Genomic DNA, 20,160 nt, shown 5'->3' with positions numbered 1-20,160 from the left:
CACTCCACGGCAAGTACAAATATGACACAGTCATTGTCCATGCTGGTGTGAACGACCTGAGACGTACCTCCCTGGACTACATGAAAAGAGACATAGAGGAGCTCTCTGATTATGTAGCCCAGGCAGGTATGACCCTGACCCTGAGCAGTATCCTTCCTTCACCAAGAATGATGCCACAGTATAGAGACAAGATGATCAGCTTTAACAATTGGCTTAATGTCTGGTGTCATTCAAAGGGGATCCAGTGTCTGTCTGCCTGGGATGACATGCTTGACAAGCCATGCTGCTTCGCAAGGGACGGCTTGCACCTGTCACCCCTGGGATTCAGGATATTGGCTAAGGCTCTTGCCACCCCATAGTGCCTTTTTAGGCAAGGCTCAAATTCTAAACCTACCACCCTAGAAAACAAAAATGGGAAGAAACTGAGGGTAATGCTGCTCAATGCCAGAAGTCTAAATCTCAAAATGCACGCACTCGAGGCCCTTCTCAGTATGGAGAACATTGATGTCTGTGCTGTAACTGAAACCTGGTTCAAGGCTCCTGAGAGCACCCGGGCACTATTACGTTTTACCTCATATCATGCGTTCCGGCCCCAAAACCCGGACCACACCACAAAAGGAGGGGGTGTATCCATATTCATAAAGGATACCCACACCTCCAGGTTGGTGGCAACGCACGAAGCTTCGGAAACCATCCAGGTGCAACTAACCATAGGCAAAACTGCTCTACAAATTGTAGCATGCTACAGGCCACCCTCTCAAACTCAGGAACCCCACACAGCCTTCCTGAAGACACTGGAGGGTATAAATGTATCGCCAAACACCATCATATTGGGTGACTTCTGAGTTCATAAATTCAAATGCCATGGAACAGCTAGTCACTGTTCCCACGAGAGGAGAAAATATACTAGATCTCATTATCACAAACGTGGGGACAAAATGTTCCACACCAGAAGTATATCCCTCATTGGTGAGATCTGATCATAAACTAATCTCACTGGAAATCTACATCCCGTCCCCACCTCAAACAAAAAAGACCACAGTGAAGAACTTCTCTAAAGCAAACTTCACACTACTCAAGACTGGTGTGGTATCCTTCAAGGCCCCTGAGCCAGTGGAAACCACAACCCAAGCTGCGGAAGCCCTTACAAATGCCTTCTATGAACACCTCCAGGACTGCATGGATCAGGCAATCCCAAATAAAACCAAGACTCTTTCCACAAAGGGCAAACGTCCAGTCTGGTGGACCCCAGCCATTAACAAACTTTACAATAAGAGAAGAAAGCTATTACATGATAGAACAAAATCCATAAAAGGGAAGTCACCCCTGATCATTATCAGTAAAAAAAATACGAGCACTCATAAAATCAACTAAGGCCAATTTTGAGAGAAAAATTGCCATGGATTCAAAGGACAATCATAAGGCCTTTTTCAGCTATGTTAGGAACCTGGGTGGAAACTCCCAGGTATGCTCAGAATTAGTCCAAAATGATACAAAAATCACTGAACCCACAGACGTTGCCAGCATACTGGCAGACAGGTTCAGTGCAAACTTCACCCCTCTCCCCCCGTAAAGGAGAGATAACTATCCCAGCGGAGTGTAGCCTCCCAGACATCTCAAATGCGCAGGTGAAAGCTGCTCTCTCTAAAGCTAAAAACACAGCATCAATGGGACCGGATGGTGTCCCCGGCTGTGTGCTACACGAGCTAAATGAGGAATTAAACCCGCACATAAGGCAGCTGTTTAATCTCAGCCTTACCACAGGATATGTGCCCAAGGAGTGGCGTACGGCAACTGTGGTCCCACTCCACAAAGGCGGTGCCTCTACGGACCCTGGTAATTACCGCCCCATAAGCTTAACAAGTCTAGTCTGCAAAGCTATGGAGAGGATCATAATGGAGCTCATAAACAAAGATATAGGGGACTTGCAGACATTGGACCTGACCCAGTTTGGCTTCGTCAAGGGCAGATCATGCCTTTTGAACTTGGTTGACTTCTTCGAAACAGTCACCAAGGCCATTGATGAGGGAAAGGCAGTCCATACAGCCTACCTTGACCTTGCAAAGGCTTTCGACACAATACCCCACTCGGGTATTGTAGAAAAACTTACCAGCTGAAGTGTAAACCCATATGTCACAAGATGGGTTGCAAACTGGCTTAAGGACAGAACCCACAGGGTTAGAGTTGCTGGTGCTATGTCAGACTCCAAGCCGGTCACAAGTGGTGTCCCACAGGGCTCGGTCCTTGGCCCCCTATTGTTCGGCATCTACTTTTCAGAAGTACAGGCAAACATGGGAGGACTTTGGCTGACAAAGTTTGCAGATGACTGCAAACTGGGCCCCATAGTGGAAAGTGCATCGGACACGGATATCCTTCAGAAGGGACTCACGGAAACAGATAGCTGGTGCCAGAGCCACGGCTTGAAGTTAAACGCCAAAAAATGTATAGTCATACCCTTCGGGAAAAACAAGGTAACCCCAAGCTACCATATAGGTGGCAATCCACTAAGCACAGAAGAGGTTATCAGGGACCTGGGGACCCAGGTTGACAGTGGCCTTTCTTTTGACACTCACGTTGCTAAAGTGATTAGAAAGACCTTCTACATTGCCCACCTGATCATGAAGGGATTCACATCCAGATCTAGTGAGGTTATTGTTCCCCTGTACTCTTCACTTATCAGACCAATGATCGAGTACAATGCCCATTCGGGATGTATCTCACCCGACATCTGCAGCAGTTGGAGAGACCCCAAAGGTTCCTCACCAAAAGGATAAAGGGACTCCAAAATTTGTCATATGCTGCCAGATTGAAGAAACTCCAGCTCTATTCAGTCACATACTGTCTGCTCAGAGGTGACCTGTGCCTGACATACAAGGCCATGTCCAACCCGGAATTAATGGACATGCTCCACCTCAAAAAATCCAAATCCACCAAAACCACTAGAGCAAGCGAATTAAACCTTAGCACGGATATCAATAGGACGTGCTGGAGGGATAGATTTATCACTCAGAGACTCCCTATGCTGTGGAATAAAATCCCGGTCCATGTGAGGCAGAGCACCTCGCTGGCTCTGTTCAAGAGAAATCTTGACCTGTGGATGGGAGATCGTAGGTTTACCCCGGGAATCATCTCTGTGTCACTGCTGGACAGAGGCACAACAAACTAATGGGCACAGTATTTTTTCATATAAGGGGTGGCGTAGGCCACAAAACTTTGGGCTAGGCTTATAAATGCCTTAGGGCAGATAGCCTAGTATAAACCTATGAACCTATGATTATAAAGTGTCTGTAATGGCTAAAAGAATAACAGAGGTGATCCCAAAATTGATAGTTATGGATCAGTATGGCTTTCTGAAGGGGAGGCAAACATTTAACAACATTAACAGAATATTGATGATCCAGAGGGAAGCAGAATGTAAGAAAATACCACTGTTGTTGGTGGGTCTTGATGCAGAGAAAGCATTTGACAGAGTAAGCTAGGAGTTTATGAGCAGGGCAATGGAAGGATTTGCATTTCCTGAAAAAGGTAGATTAGGAGGATATATATGAGGAATCCAAGGCAAAAATTAAAGTGGGTGGATTCCTCCCTGATGATTTCTGTTTGAGCAGAGAAATCAGGCAGTGGGTGCCCTCTTTCCCCTTTATTTGCACTATATTTATAACCATTGACAAAGAAAATAAAAGACTCAGAAATTCAAGGATATAATTGGTATGGTAGTTAAGAAAAAGCTGGCTGTATTTGCAGATGATTTTACACCTAATACAACCAGAAAACATTTCAGTGTTGTGCAACATTTTGAGTCTGCTTCTGATTTTTTTCGGGATACAAAATTACTGTAGCTAAAAAAAAAGAAATAGCTGTAAATTATGTACCCACACATGAATTGGTTCAGCAATATTGATATTTATCGGGAAAAGATAAAATGAAGTACATAGGAGTATGGATTAAAAAGGATTCTGGTGTCAGCTAAGGATCTGTGAGAAGAGACTAAAAAGATGATACAAAAACTGAGAAATTTAAAGCTCTGTTATATGGTTATCGATAGCAAGGTGCGGGCAGTTTAAATGTTTTTAGTCCCTTTAATTTTATACACAGGTCTTGTATATTTTTATCAACCAGGTGAGAAGTTGTGTATAGCAGTTAAAGAGCTGAAGGATTTTATCTAGGAGGGGAAGACAGCAAGGGTCAAGTGTGATAAGCTGGTTCTTTAATAGAACAGGGAAGTTTGGGATTACCCACTTTGAAAGGGGGTGTTTCAGAGCTACACAGTTAAGGCTCCTATACATAGCACAAGCAGAAACCTGTAATTCAAAGTGGAAAGGGATTATGATGAAATGGGGGAAGCTGAAGAAACAAGGAGAGACTAGGAATTTTGATGCAGATCTCTAAGGAGAGAATAACAATAACCATACAGAATATTATATTCATAAAGTAGTAGAACGTATTCTAAAAACTAAGCCAACACAGGAATGGAGAAAGGAGTTATGCTCATAGGGATGACTGCATTTAGGGATACAGACAACAGGCAAGAGGGAGCTGGAATTTATTGGAAAAAACTGGCAAAAGAACCAAGGTATTGGGAGTGGGAAAGGTAATAGAGTAGGAAGAGGCCAAGAATTTATTTGGACTGCAGGCTAGGGATTGCCTTCCCTGTCGAGGATTAATATCAGAGTATATGCAAAGAGAAAAAAACAGGGGATCCTAAGCAAGAGACCAGCACTGGTAGAGTTTTTAATAGAATCTAGAACAGAAGCTGCTGTTAAAGGAATAATTTGTAGAGCATACGGAGTATTGCATGATAACAATAAGACTTATTCAGAGGAAGTTAGGATTGGGAAGAGAGATTGGATGAGCAATCCACAAAAAGAATGGGGGAGATGTATGTATGTCTCCCTAATATGTAACAAAGCTTAGAAGATTTAGGATCTTTGCTTGTGAGTGTATACATAGGTATTTTTATACCCCAAGTAGACTCTAAAAGAATTTTTCCTTAGGGAGACAGCAAATGGAGACGTGATGGGGAAGAAAGAGGTCATTGGGAACGTATTTTCTGGGAGTGTAATGAGTTGGTAGACTTTAAAGATTCCTTGCAGACTATTCTGTCAGAGATACTGGGTGAGCAATTTAGTGTAACTAAGGAAATTATTTTTTTGAGCTATGATACAGAATCTGAATTCCGTAAATAATAGTAAGGCCTTGCCAAGTCTAATTATGGTAGCTGCCAAAAAAGCAATTACTAGAAAATGGAAATCATACTCTAAACCAGCTGTTCTAGAAGTAGTGAATCTAGTAGCAGAGATAAAACAACTAGAATTGGGATCTTTAGAAAAGGGTAGGAGCAAATTAGAAAAAAATGGGAACAGTGGGAGCAATATGTGCAGAGGAGGAATGAGGTTTAAAAGAAGGCAGGATTTGAATGAACTATGTAATGTCTGACTGACAATTGTAAGTGATGTGTAATGTTTACAACTAAAATTGTCAATATGGTTTGTGTTGTATAATGTTTGTAACTAAAATTGTCAATTTGATTTATTTTCAATGTATATAAATGTATGATTGCCGATGAAATACACAATAATTTAATGTTTCTTGTTGAAAAAGAAAACTGATGGCCCAAAACAGCCATAAAAATTATATAGTGGACACTTGAGGATAAGGGAGAACAATGTACTGTTACTATTATGCATGAAGCTCAAAATTTCCAGGTAGAAGGTATTGAAAAAAGATTGAGAGTAATTAGAGGAAAGAACAATACTTGCACAGGAAAACTGCCAAAAGCTTCAATTGCAAATTTCTGTTCATTAATACAACAGATCCATGAAGAACATTACATAGACAAAGAAACTTTGGGTCACTTGGAAAATGAAGCAACAGAGGAAGTGCAAAAATATAAAGAACAAAATCTAGACATTTTTGAAAGATATAAAATAGAAACATGGACATCGGTAAAATTGAGAGAGCTGATATGGTGCAATGTTTATGAAAAGTAGAAAGCCAAACTAATCAATAAAAAGCAGCCCCCAAAGATATTTGAAGAGAAATGCAGGGAAAGGCACCAAGTTATGGTCAATTTCACAATGTAAAATATAAGCTCACAAAGGGAGAGCGTAGAACAAGATTAGTAAAGTAGAAGTTAAATAGAAGCTAAATTTATGGAATACCTGAGAAGTGAATGGTTCTGTGTAGAAAGTCTTGCACAGGTTATGCCACAGCATAATGGAACTATTAGTCCCCAAATTAAGGAGAAACAGATGGAGCAGGCGACATCTGAAAAAGAAGTATGGACATGGGAAAGAAAGAGATCTAATATGGATCAGTGTTTATCCAAAGGAGAAAGCAAAACTAATCCATTTAAACAAGCAGCACCAAAGATATTTGAAGAGAAATCCAGGCAAAGGCATCTGGATATGGAAAATTTCACAATACAAAAAAAAAAAAAAAAGAAAACAAAGGGGGAAGTAGAAAAGAGGATTAGTAATGAAGAAAAGAAATAGAAGCCAAAATTATGGATTGCCTTTGAAGTGAAGGATTACGTGTAGAAAATCCAGCTCGGGTAATGTCTCAGCATGATGGAACAGTGAGTCCCCAAATTAGGGAGAAACTGGTAGAATGGGAATTATATAATTACTTGCCGCATGAATATACTCTGGTACCTTCAGTAGGAAACCAGTACAAAAGTTCAGTTGGAGTGGCACAGCAAAGGAAGAGCAGGAAACAGTGGCAACTGACAGTGTTGTGGAGTGAGGGGCCAATAAGTTCCCATATGAAAGAGCAACGGATGATGCAGTTGAGGAGAATGTCACAGAAAAGTGATGTGGAACTTTATGTAGAATGCCTGCAGGAAACAGAGCAAAAGTGTGTGCCCTTAGTTTAGAAGAAAATTATTTAAGGGAAGAGTTGCTTTATTTAATAAAGATGGATAGACACATTAAGACTGATGAAAGAACTAAGTTACAGAAATTAAATAAGACTCAATAGGTCTGATAAAAGAAAACATTGTAATCATGAGAGTTAACGGGAATTGATGTAATACATCAGAAATATGTAGGCTGTATTACTGTACAGCTAAATGAATAAGTGTTACCACAAAAATAGAGCTAAGAAATAAGTTACAGAAAGTAAATAAGACTCAATAGGTCTGATAAAAGAAAACATAGTAATCATGAGAGTTAACGGAAATTGATGTAATACATCAGAAATATGTAGGCTGTATTACTGTACAGCTAAATGAACAAGTGTTACCACAAAAATAGAGCTATGAGAGAGGAAGGGAAGAAATAAAATGTCATCATTAAAGCATCAGACAGAGAAAACTGTAAAGCAATTAAGAAAAGAAGTGTCACTGAGTACTGAAGAGGGCACACAAATACTTAGGATAGACTTGATAAATGCAGCACACAGTATCAGAACAGACCAGGATCTAGCGTACACTATTGCAGATGATTATATATCAGGACAGGCAAAAAATCTTTGAAGGCATGCAGATAAATATAAAGTAAAAATACAAAATAAACAATTCATTGATGACCCAAAAAAGTCTTATAAAGAACTGGTAAACAAAGCAAAAGGAATAGAAACACCACCAAATAAAAAGCCACACAGAGAAATCTCTATGAAGACCCTGTGGAACATAATAAAGATGTTAAGTCTACATAAGAAGTAAAAGAAACAGTAAGAAATTCAGATGTAAATGATATGAAATGGGATGAAATAATGACCAGAGAAATTGAAGCAAAATTAAGGAAAGCTCCTAACTGGAAAACCCCAGACCCAGGTGCAGCACCTAACTTTCTGACTAAAAGTGTTGACATCTTTACATGAAGATGTAGCCTTGAGTAAGAATTTTTTGTGTGCATGCCCCAAACAGATATCAAACTGGTTAACAACTGGAAAAATGATACTCCTCCAAAGTGAACCTATAAGGTATACTAAAAACTGTAAACCAATAACTTGCCTTCAGATGTGCAAACTATATACTGGAATTGATGCCAACAGTTTGTAGTCATTTAGAAAATTCAGTCATGGCAGCAGAGCAAAAGGATAACGGATGAAAATCATATTGGGCAAAAGATCATTTGTTGCTAAACAAAGTCATAATAGAGAATTGTAAAAAGGGAAAGAATTTAATATGGCATGGATAGATAAAGAAGTATTTGACAGCATCCTACATTCAGGGATAAAAGATAGCTTACAGATGTACACTATCCATCCTACATTGTTTCATGTTATTGATCAATGGCAAGCTGCTTTGCAATTAAACCATGACAAAGGGCAAATTATTTTCCCAGGGGTAACAAATTCAAAGGGAGATGTTCCAGGGTGATTCTTTGCCACTACTTTTGTTTTGTCTTGCCTTTAAAACTGTTAAGCTGTTTAGCAGATTAAGACCATCCATCCACATCCCCGTTTTACCCATTTTGGACATGGGTTCAGGGTATCACTTTAACGGTGACAGTCATCTAGAGCTAAGGTTTACACCACCAATTAGCTAGCTCTGCCATGATATTTCTTCCACTCTTCACAAACAACTGTGGCCAGTTTTAGTGTGCCCAAGCTACCTACTGCATGTCTTTGGAATGTGGGAGGAAACTGGAACACCCTAAGGAAACCCATGCAAGAACAGGGAGGACATGCAGACTCCACACAGAGAAGGTACCTCGGCTGATAATCAAACTGAGGAACCTCTTGAAGTGTGTGTGTTTAGGTCTTGATTGTAATTTGGCTCCTAGAAAACAGACTTGCTTAAAGATTTCTCATCTGTTTTTTGTAGATGACTTAAAATTATATAGTTCATCTGATGAGTTGAAAGCACAACTACAAGTGGTTAAAATTTTCTCCGATATAAAAATGACTTGGTTTTGATAAATGTGAGACCAACGTTTAAAGGAGGAAAGTTGCAGTACCAAGAAAATATCTAGGACTAGAGTATGATGTAGAGGAACTTTAGCAGGAAGGACTATATAAATCTTGATGAAGTAGTGGCAGTAAAACATGAAAAAAATGCAAATAAAGTTCTGTAAGGAACACTTCAGAATACTAAAACTATTATTGAATATGGTCCTGACATCAAGGAATAAAGTCAAAGCTGTAAACCAATTTGCTCTCCTCATTTTAACTTGCAGTTTTGGTGTGATTGACTGGCCCCAAAAAGTATTGGATCAATTGGACAGAAAAGAAAAATGTTTAATGCTTATCAAGTGATGTCTAAGTTACCGTATACCAAGATTATATATCCCTCACTCTGAAGGGAGGTATATTCTTCCTCAAAAATTATTACATGTATAGATCCACAGTTGTGGGACTGCATATTTATCTGCTGACCTTATCATATCCAGACGTAGTGAAAGTTTTAAAACAAGAGGAGAGTCTAAGTTGACCCCTCTGCTTCGTTTAGCAGAAGCATTTAGGTGGCAAGCGGGAATGGAAACCAAACCAGAATTGGACAAAAATTGGACAGCAACTGAATGTGCCAAAAAACAAAAGAAAGAACATAAGGATCAGATGAGAAGGAAAAGAATGTGGAAAAGCCATATAGTTGCAGGGAGAGAGATCATTCTGATCAACTTCATGTTGATCAGGATTTGAAGCAGGAAGGGTTAAGGAAAGGTGAGTTGAAACCAAAGGATGAAAGGTTAATGTCAGCCAAGGGTAGTGGAATACATGCCAGTTGGTTTACAAAGCCCATTAAACATGTGGTAGAAACAGACAAATGTAGATACTCTATAAAAAAGGAACTGGAAAAAGATGCACACTTTTTTGCTGGGTGCAGTACTTTCATGGCAGAGGGGTCCTGTACACTGAAAGGCACAATAATGTGGCAAGATTGTTACACTGGGGATTATGCAAATACTACAATATAGAAGTACTAAAGAAGCACTGGAAACATGAACCACAAAGCATTACAGAGTGATGGTGTACATTGTAATATCACCCATTACCAACAATTTTCAAACTAAATGTAAGAAAAACAGATATAATAGTCCATGAAAAAAGACAAAAGTAGCATTGATTATCGAAATAGCAACATCTAGCGATTACATTGTCTCACGTAGTGAGAGAGAGAGAGAGACTGTTGTAAAATATCAGGATTTGCAGGCAGAAATGAGAACCATGTCCAAGACAAATACCCAGATAGTTACAATAGTAGTAGAAGCAATTGGTCTACAATGGTATTTAGATGTGCTTTACCAGTACATGTAACTCCATATGAATTGCAGGAGTCAGTTCTGGGCACATTGTGGCTTCTGCGAACAACATTTTTGGCTAACATCAAAGACTGAAATAATACTAATTTCATGAACTTTAATTATAACCTAACTTAGTAATGAGGCCCATTCCTGTCATGGTGTTGGAAACATGAAAGATTTGGAGAAATAAAACTGAGGGAAAATTTGCATTATAAATTGATATTGTCTTTGCTTAATGCATTTGGTGGTATGCATATGTTCATATGTACAGTTTATGTAATACTAACCACTCTCTCAGAGGTGCAGGAGATGAGTACAGAGGTTAGGTAAAGGAAGAAGTAGGAAGTATAGTGGCTGTTAGACAGGAAAGCACTCGTTAATGTGGATAAGGATATTAGCTGGGTGCAATGCAAGAGTATTTCTAAATTTTTATTTTTTATTTATTTAACATTGGTTTACTGGGAAAATCTGACTGGGTCAAGAACCCATTTTCAGCGGAGGCCCGGGGAGAAAGCTCCAAATGATACATAAAAGTTAATACATTGTGCATGAACAAGACAATAGCAAGTATTAAAGCACTCATTAAATAAGTGAATGATACTAAGTAAGCAGAGAGAGAGACAATAATAAAACATACTACATAGGCAATACTAAATGCAAGTAATGTGATAGATTACAACTTTTTTTTAATCAGGTAGGATTAAGGTAAAGAGTGAGGGTCAGAATATTAGAAGCGAGCATGTGCTTAGAATTGTGAAGTAGGATGGGATTAGTTAAGGGTGTCGAAATGCATAAAGTTTCTTAGTTTGATATGGTATGGTTATAGTGGATGAAATTTATGGTCTAGGGATCTCCAGATGTAGAAAGGAAAGGTCCTAAAGAGTGAATGGAGTTCACCTATTAGGGAACGAGGAAGGGCAGGTCTGATTACTAAGAAAATGTTTTTTTAGGGTGTATTTGAAGTTGTTAAAGCACTCAGTGGTAGTAATGTCTGCTGGCAGAGAGTTCCAGAGTTTGGCAGTAGCATGAAAGTATGGGCACTGTCCAGCTCTTTTGTTTAGAATATAGATGATTAATAGGGGTTTGTTTTCAGAGTGGAGGGCTGTGATAGGGGGTGTAGGGTTTTAGGATGGTTTTGAGGGCTGGGCAGCTATCAGGTGTATATATAATTTTATGTGCAGAAGACAGCTGAACTAGGTTTAGGTGGTGTGAGTTTGAGCCAGTTTAGTCTTTTCACAGCTAGGCAGTGATGGGAATGATAGGAGTAGCCTGTGGCAAATTTGGTAGTTGTATGGAAGTAGGATTGGAGCCTGTTTTATGAGAAGATTTTAAATTGGTGTACAAGGGACTGCATATAAGAGGGAAGGAAGCAAATAGGTGTTGGCAAGGGCTTTTCTGGTGGAGTTAATCCAAGAAAGTTTTTTTGTCTATTGGGGTGTTCCTTGTGTGTGCGTGTGTGTGTGTGAATTAAATTCTATAGCAGATGTGGTATTTGAAAGTTAGTTTGTTGTCTATGGTAATGCCTAGTAGCTTAGCTGTGGGAACTGTTTCAATTTCTCTGTTATCCTGAGAGAATTAGTCAGATGAGATTGGTTTTGCAGAGAAAAGCAAGAATTTTGTTTTTTTAGGATTTAGTAGTAGCTGGGCTTCCCTCAGCTATGCCTCTATTGAGGTGAAGGTGATTTGGGTGAGTTGCTGAAAGATGTATGTTACTAGAGGAGGAAATAATGGTAGTGTCATCTGTGTATTTGGATAATGGAGCCTAAGGGGTGATGAGGTGTGGAGGTTGTCGGTGAAAACATTGAAGAGTAAGGGTCCAAGTATGGACCCTTGTGTTACCACAGTTGTGTTGATTTGATATTGGGATGGTTTATTTTGTCATTTAATGCATTATTGGCAGTTGGATAGGTATCTTGCAAACCATTGGGAGGGATGGTAGGGTGCGCAGCCTATAATGGATAGCTAATGAAGTTTGTTGTGGGACACTGTCAAATACCTTTAAGTCTAGTAGGGGTTAAAGTATGTCGGGATTAGAAACTAGTATCTGGTCAAGAGATGCACCTAGGATATTGCTGTTATGCATACTGGTGGCATTGGTAACAAGCTGGGTATAACCATAGAGGTTTATGCTATTAGTAGGGGAGTCCGTCATCAGATCTTGCCAGTTGATATTGATATCTTTTGTGTGTAAGGTTGCTAGAAGAATATTTTTAGGGTTTAGGTTTTTAGCAGAGGAAGCTGTAATTGGGGGCCCTGGGTTGACGTGGATGTCCTTACACAGGGAGAGAATGTGTTGCTTGGAGAGGTAATGTTTGAGGTGTTTGGTAGGTTTATTATTGCTGACCATTATGTAGAAGTTAGGTTTCTTAGTGATGTTTTTGGAAGGGTTATGAGAGAGATGCATAATGTGATATTGAATTAGGGTGGCTAATATGACTTGCTTATTGTATTTTTTGTTGTGCATCTCCTGGTAAAGCTATCCTAGGGCCTGTCAGGGCCTGCTTTACTAGACCCACTGCATCTACATAACCTTCCTTAGAAGGGTTAATCCCAGAGGCTGCAACTTGGACATCTGTTGACACCTTCTCAAGATTTTAGAGTTTAGAAGTAACTTCTAGAGCTAGTTCAGGATTCACCTGCCATGTGTGATTTCCTTATTCTGATGTTCTTCGTGTTTCACTTGTTAGTCATCACCTGTGAGTTATCCCTGCTGTAGTAGCCCTCAGCCGGCCCGAATACCAGATTCAGTGTTTTGTGCATCGGCTGCTGTCGCCTGTAGTCTGACATCAGGTCATCAGTGCTATAAAGCAAGGCAGCCGACGTCATTGCCCAAGTCTTTATTGCCATGGAGCCCATAGCAGAAGCAGTTCGCACGAGTGCCGGTCGGTCGCTACCAGAAGTTGAATTTCAGCTGAAAACCTCTAAAGCGAAGTACCCCGTTGGGGATCCTTTTTTCTTGCACTAATAGATATCCGAAAAAGTTAACAATTGTCTCGCCTGTGTAAAGCAGATCCCACACAGAGACTTTGATTCTTAATGTATCACTTATTTATTTATTTAACATTTGTTAACTGGGAAAGTCCAACTTGGAATGAAGCCAGTTTTCAGCGGCAGCCTGGGGAGAAGGGCTCCAGATGCATGTCTTTGTAATTAGACCCTTATTTAGGCCCAGACCACGACGTCCCCTGTTGCCGGTTCTGTGCCCTCTTTAATGCAAGAACCATTCACCATAGAACTTTTTGTAGACAGTTATTTTCTTTTTCTGTCTTCTCATTCTGTTATGGCGTCAGTCAGCCAACAATCTGTGGACATTCCGAAAAAATGTAGAGATCAAGATACACACTACACATGGCTAAGCCTTCTGACGATGCTACCACTAAGAAAGTAGTCAGGTCTACGGAATTCAGTGAGGCGCTTTCACAGCCCTTGATGCCCGATTTGATATCTATGCAGGCCTCTACTGAGACCCTTTTGGAGTCTGGTATGCCACAGAAATCATCTTCATCTTCTGAGCCTTTGGCTGTCTCTGCCTCTGTTGGGTCCTGAGTCGCGTTGCAGGCACAGCTTCCAAGGAGGCTTTCCGCACTACCAAATCTAGACAAAAACCAACGTCTTCGCATCTGATTATCTTTTCTCTCAGACCGGATTCTCTCAGGCCTAGAAGCCAGGCCACTTCTAGGAAATCTGCTTCTAGCCACCATCTTGCTACTGCTCCACCATCCCTAGCACAAATGCTTAAAATGGCAGAGAATCTGATCTCCCTTATCCGGGGTAGTCAGGCCACAACTACTAAAAGGAAAAGGCACCCTTTTCCAGAAGTTATGACAACAGGATTCTGAGGAATCTGACTATTCAGTTTTTGAGGAGGAAACAGCATCCCTTAACTGCTTATAAGGATTTAGATGCAGGCGAATCCATCCCTTCTGCCTCCCATCCAGAGGATCTTTCCTTTGGGGAAACCCTTCACTTTCTCAGGAACATTTCCAGTGGGAATCTCAGGACTTCCCACAGTCTAAGAAAACACTTGGAGAGTTTCTGGACCTGCCCCAGCACAGACCCCTGGCCATTCCCCCCTGTTTTAGAAGTGGTGGATGATGTTTTCCATGAATCCAGCTTAGCCCCTGATGCCCTCCCTCCTGCTCTCAGTAAACCTGACTGGTACAGAGTACCGGATTCTCACAAGTACCTGTACAGAAATACTGCTGCAGACCCTAGAGGTCATTACACAGGGACCTAAAGGAGCTAAGACTAGTTCTGCCAAGAATCTTCTTCCTTGCGACAAGGACTACAGAGCTCTGGGCAGATGGTGTAAAAAAGTATACACCTCTGCATCTTTAGCCATCAGAGCACTCTGTTGTTATTTCCATATGTTAAAATATCAACACCACACTTTGGAACTATTAAAACAGAAGATTGCTACCTTTCCTGACTGTGCCAATTCAAAAGAGTTCGCAGATTTACTGCACTATGTTGTCAAGTGGCCAGACACTCATTACAATGTGGATATGATGCCCTAGAAGCCTTTATCAGGGCAACAGTAACAGGATCTGTTATTAGGAGACATGCATGGCTGAAGGAACAACCTCTCCCTGATCATGTGAAGTCTAAACTTATTGATGCACCCCTAGATAAGGAGTGCTTGTTTGAGGGAAAAGCAGAAGAGGTGCTTAAAAAGATGTGCGACAAAGGAAAATCTATGCAAACAGTAAAAGATTTCTTTCAGGTTCAACTTCCCAGATTCAGAAGGATCTTTCCCTCTAAACACTGGGCCTTCCCTGCACCTAGCAGACAGGGCCACGGTAAGCCCCGCAGTGGCAGACACTCCAGGCCTCTATCCCAGGGCCAGCAGAGAAGCAAATAATGGACCACTTCCTTTTTTGAAGGCAGGGAGTTCTAAGCCAACCTTCTATGGCAAACACAATGACACCCCCTCCCACCTCTGCCCTCCCTTCACTCATCAAAAACTAGGAGGAAGGCTCTCCCTCTTCAGACAATTGGCTTTCTGTAACAAAGGACCAATGGGTCTTAAAGATCATTTTTCACAGATACAAATTATCTTTCAGTGAACTCTCAATTCCAAGAGGGTACCCAGACTTACCTCCAAATCAGTGGGCAGAGACATTGAACCAAGTCCAAACTCTCATATCCCAGGGGGGTCAGTAGAACCTGTCCCCTCAGATCAAACAGGTAAAAGCTTTTATTCCAGACTATTCCTTGTTCCCAGAAAAGAGGGCACTTGGCAGCCCATCCTGGATCTCTCCATTCTGAACACCTCCCTGGTGGTCCCCAGATTCAAAATGCTAACTTTGCAGCAGCTGCTGCCTATGCTAACAAGAATGCCTGGCTAGTTACCCTAGACCTAAAAGATGCCTTACCTCCACATTCCCGTCAGGGATTGTGCAGGAAATTCCTGCCCTTAAGAGCAGGCTTGCAACACTTTCAGTTCTCTGCGCTGCCCTTTGGCTTATCTACTGCTTCCAGAGTATTCACCAAGTGCATGGCCCCAGCCATAGCATTCTGCAGACAGAGAAGTATACAAATTTACCCTTACCTGGATTGACTGCCTCATTCAGGCAGAGTGCAAAAAAAAGTTGCTCCAGGACCTTCTCTTTGTCATATCACTCCTAACTTCCCTAAGGTTCACCATCAACGAGAGGAAATCAAAGAAAACCCCACCAGGAAGATCATTTTCTTGGGAGCTGTGCTAGACACAGCATCCCAAATGGCCTTCCTATCCCCAGAAAAGCAGAGCTTCCTGCCTCTCTACTTTACCTAGCTAGCTTCCAGAAGTCACCTCACTGCAGGGAAGTTCCTGCAAGCCCTGGGATACATGACATCTTGCATCCTTCTCATTCCTCTGGCCAGGCTTCACATTAGAAAACTTCAGTGGTATTTAAAGAACCTTTGGTGCCAACACACTGAGTTCCTAGAGACCTTTCTCCCTCTGATCCCATGTATAAGGGCTGAGTTTCTCTGATGGGCAGAGGCCTGTGCCAGGAACAAGGATCTTGCCTTCATCCTCCGTCCTTCCAGCCAGACCATCACCACCGACGCCTCAGACATTGCTTGGGACAGTCACCTAGCAAGCAGGTGCACCCAAGGTCTTTGGGATGCCCAGCAACTTCACTTGCACATCAGTCAGAAAGAAAAGATGGTAGTACAAAAGGCTCTGACATCTTTTAAACCCCATCTCAGGCCAGGGGTTCTCCTTATAAAAACAGACAATACCACAGTAATGTGGTACATCAACAAACGTGGGGGGGGGGGCAATCTTACCCCCTGTGCAGGTTAGCTGTGAGCCTGTGGCTTGCAGCCACCTCCATGGGTCTACACCTAACTGCCCAATACCTACCAGGGGTCAACAACACCCTGGCAGACCACCTAAAGAGAAACTTACTGGCCAACCATGAATGGCATCTCCACAGGAAAATCTTTCTGGAAATCACTCAGGAATGGGGGACTCCAGAAGTGGATCTTTTTGCCACGCACCTCAAACAGCTGCAAAAGTTCTGTACCAGGGAGCATCACCCCCTAGCGTGAAAGGTGGATGCCTTGACCTTCCCCTGGAGCTCCCTTTTTGTGTACGCGTTTCCTCCTCTGCCCCTTATTCCCAAGGTACTGATCAAAATAGGGGAAGAGAGACCAAAGGCCATCCTCATTGCTCCAGATTGACCCAGATAGCATCAGTACCCCTTACTTGCGCAGACTGACCTTACAGCCCCCCAAGCAGCTTACCCTGATCTCAGACTTCTTGATCCAGGTGAGGGGGAAGATGTACTGCACCCAGACTTAGACTCTTAATCTTTCAGCATGGTTTATACCTTAAAAGCTAACAAGGAGCCCCTGTTAAGCAAACAGGTCCTAGACATCATCAGAGGCCAGAAGGCCCAGCACCAGAAAATCATATGCAGGGAAATGGAAAAGTTTCTGCTCCTGGAACCAGTCCAAAGGGGCCAGTACCTCCCATCCTTCCATCCCTCTTATCTTGGTTTACCAGCTGAGTTGCTCAATAATGGTCTGTCTTTCTCCTCTATTGAAATCCATGCCTCAGCCGTTTCTGTCCATTACGATTCAGACCCATCCCACTACTGTCATCCTTTGATCAAGCAATTCCAAGGCTTCTAATTTCAGACCTCCCAGAAAGCCCCCCACCACTTCCCAGGGACCTGAATTATGTTCTAGAAAAACTATGCCTAGGACTTTAACCTATCCTTCTGCCTCTCTCCTTAGCTTTGGGAATCCTCCCACAGGTGATGACTGCAACAATGAAACACGAAGAACATAGTACAGTTGTGTACACTTACCATAAATGTAGATGTTCGAGTGTATTCACTGTTGCAGTCTTGGTTTCCCTCCCTTCATCCCCCCATCCAGCATCTTCCCCTAGGGGGGACATAAGCTTCCCACAGTGGCTTTTAGCCACCAGGACCACTTTTCCTTATTTCCTTGTACTTCTGACTGGTTAGGGCAAGAAAAACTGATGTAATGACATTTGCTGCTTTGCTTTATAGCACTGACGACTTGACATCAGACTAAAGACTATGGCAGCCAACGCAAAAAAAACATTGACTTTGGTATTTGGTCGGCCAAGGGCTACCACAGCAGGGATAACCCACAGGTGATGACTGCAACAGTGAATACACTCGAACATCTACATTTATGGTAATTATACACAACTGTGCTTTCTTCCACCTCCTTATTCCACTATATATTGGGAATCTTCCCAAAAATAAGTACTGCAACAGTAAATACAAGGCTGCGTGTACTACAGCTGTGTTAAGAGCTTACTATCAATATATATGGTCAAGTGGATTCATTGTTGCAGTCTAGCTTTCCTCTCGCCCTTTCTGACCTGTACTTTTCTGTAGGGTTGGATGATACCCTTATGCTTTATATGCACTCTCCCTTTCAATTCTCTACCAGGATCACCTCCATCTTTTATGTGCATCTACCTCCTGGAGAGGGAAGTTGAGGACCCCTGGGATGGACTTGGGCACACAGGTTGTTCCCCTCTTGTGTGCTGCAGCTTTGTTGCTGGCGTCTTCCATCTGGCTGTAACCAGGGTAAGAAAGATTTGAAGATGGCATATGCTGATGCACCTCTTATACTTCTAATGTCTTTGCATCCTGATTGGAAGGCCTCTGCTAAAGCACTGGGAGAAAAAGTGCTGGATGTTACGCTGGTCACTCGGACTACCTGCAGAAATCCCAGTAGTACAAACTGCAATAGTTAAGCTACTCAAATGTGTATATTTATGGTAAGTTCTTAAGACAGCTGTACTGTTACTTGTCCTGTCATGTCTCTGAAAGGCCTAAGAACAACTAATTGTTCTTTTGTGTTGCTCCTAAGTTCCTGTCATTACAGGCTTGCTTGTTTTAATTGGCTAGTTACAGAATTTGAAATTCTTTGATGACCTGAGTTCCATTTATGCATGACAGATTCTGGAAGCAGACTTTTTAGAAAAGCTGTAATAAAAGATTATAGTAATAGTAATTGCACTAAATTTATTTTATAGGCTCAATTCCTCACGAAGTGCCTCAGATCTTAATCAACAGAGAGCCTCTTCCTCACCTAAACTTTGATGTTGAGCTTCTTGGAGACTGTGATGTCATCATTAATGAATTATCCCATTGTTTAGGTGGTGAATATAAGCAACTGTGCTTCAGTCCAATAAAGCTTTCAGAGATAACAGAGAAACCTCCTCGACCAAAAAGAGAGTCCACTGACTTGCCACCAACACCTCTTCTTATTTCTGAAGATTCGAGTTCAGATTGTTCTCCTAATCAGGTATTTCTAAAATGCAATAAATTATCGGAAGGTTCATCTGAATTTAAAATAGACGGTCATAGTTCTACCTCCAAGAGTAAGTTGATTTGTGAGGACATCAAAGTGGAGGCTGCTGCTGAGCAAACTGAAAAAGTTTCAGCAAGCTTACAAACTAATGATCCTGTAAAGAAGTTTGTTTCCCATAATGATGATATCCGAAACAAAGATGAAAGAAATTCAGATGCAGAGATTCTTAAAAAGTGTTGGGCTAGCAGATTTTCAAAAGACCAGATCAGTAAGCGACTTAATGGTAAGTGCATAACCAGGTAACGCTTGAGTAACATCTTCTCACTTTGAAAATCAGAAGAAATTTCTCTGCATAATTGATTCACTCATTCAGGTCATCTTCGTTCTGCCTTTCAGTATTGGGGGAGGAGGGGGCAGGTACACTACCCCCAGAATAAAATTACTAAAGCTGTGCCCTTATTAGGATATGTGGTCAGTGTCTTCTAAAACTGAGGATGATTCACTGCTTAGCCATTTCAGAAGCTAAAGTAGCTAAAGGGGGACTCATCATTTTTAATGGAACTGTATTTCCTTTTAATTTTAACTTGTTCCTAGGTGTTGGAATAAATGTGGTTGCTTTTAGCTGCTTGCTTTTGTGTACGTAGCTGTAGTGTGATGTTTTCCTTAATGGCTTTCAGCACTCTTTTTGAAGTGCTGCTGATTGATGATCTTCCTTTCATGTTTGGATTGTACCACAATAACTATGCAAACACTTCCATACAAAAATCCTACGCCTTATGGACTTTGTTGCGTACTTGGAAGCCTTGTAAATTTCTTCCCATTGTTTGTAAATCACCTTTCCATTCTCCTTTCCCATCTTTTCTAACCTGTGATCAATTCTTGTAGTCTTTGTGCATGTTTTACATGCTGTATTTATCCCTTTTTAACAGCAGCTGCTTTCTAAAGTCAACTAAAACTCTATCAGAGTTGGTCTTTCACTTGGCACTCCCTTAACCCTTTTTGTTAACCAGTACTCATCATTTGCTGGTTGTGAAGACAGTTTCTAACCTGCAGTTCAAACTTGTCTTTAGCTACATTCTACTCTCACCTTTCCCTCCCAAGTTATTTGCTGCCACTACCTTGGTTCCGTTGTTAATTTCCTCCAGTAAATTCCAGTCCTCATATTTTCTATACCCTTATT

At 41.4% G+C, this 20,160-nt stretch overlaps 1 protein-coding gene across 1 annotated transcript in view; it reads left to right on the top strand.

The window, feature by feature from the left end:
* The window catches only part of SIRT1 (sirtuin 1), a 1,558,788-nt gene that overhangs the window by 1,359,851 nt on the left and 178,777 nt on the right, over positions 1–20,160 (top strand). The window contains exon 8 of the mRNA XM_044056380.1: positions 18,703–19,263. Coding sequence (XP_043912315.1) covers positions 18,703–19,263 — 561 coding nt within the window. The remainder of the gene's footprint in view (positions 1–18,702; positions 19,264–20,160) is intronic.

The sequence above is a fragment of the Protopterus annectens genome, chromosome 14.part0 (genome assembly GCF_019279795.1).
Source record: "Protopterus annectens isolate FY-2018-M chromosome 14.part0, PAN1.0, whole genome shotgun sequence".
Lineage (NCBI taxonomy): Eukaryota > Metazoa > Chordata > Ceratodontiformes > Protopteridae > Protopterus > Protopterus annectens.
Note: the sequence above shows the minus strand (reverse complement) of the source record. Positions and strands in the feature narration are given on the sequence as shown.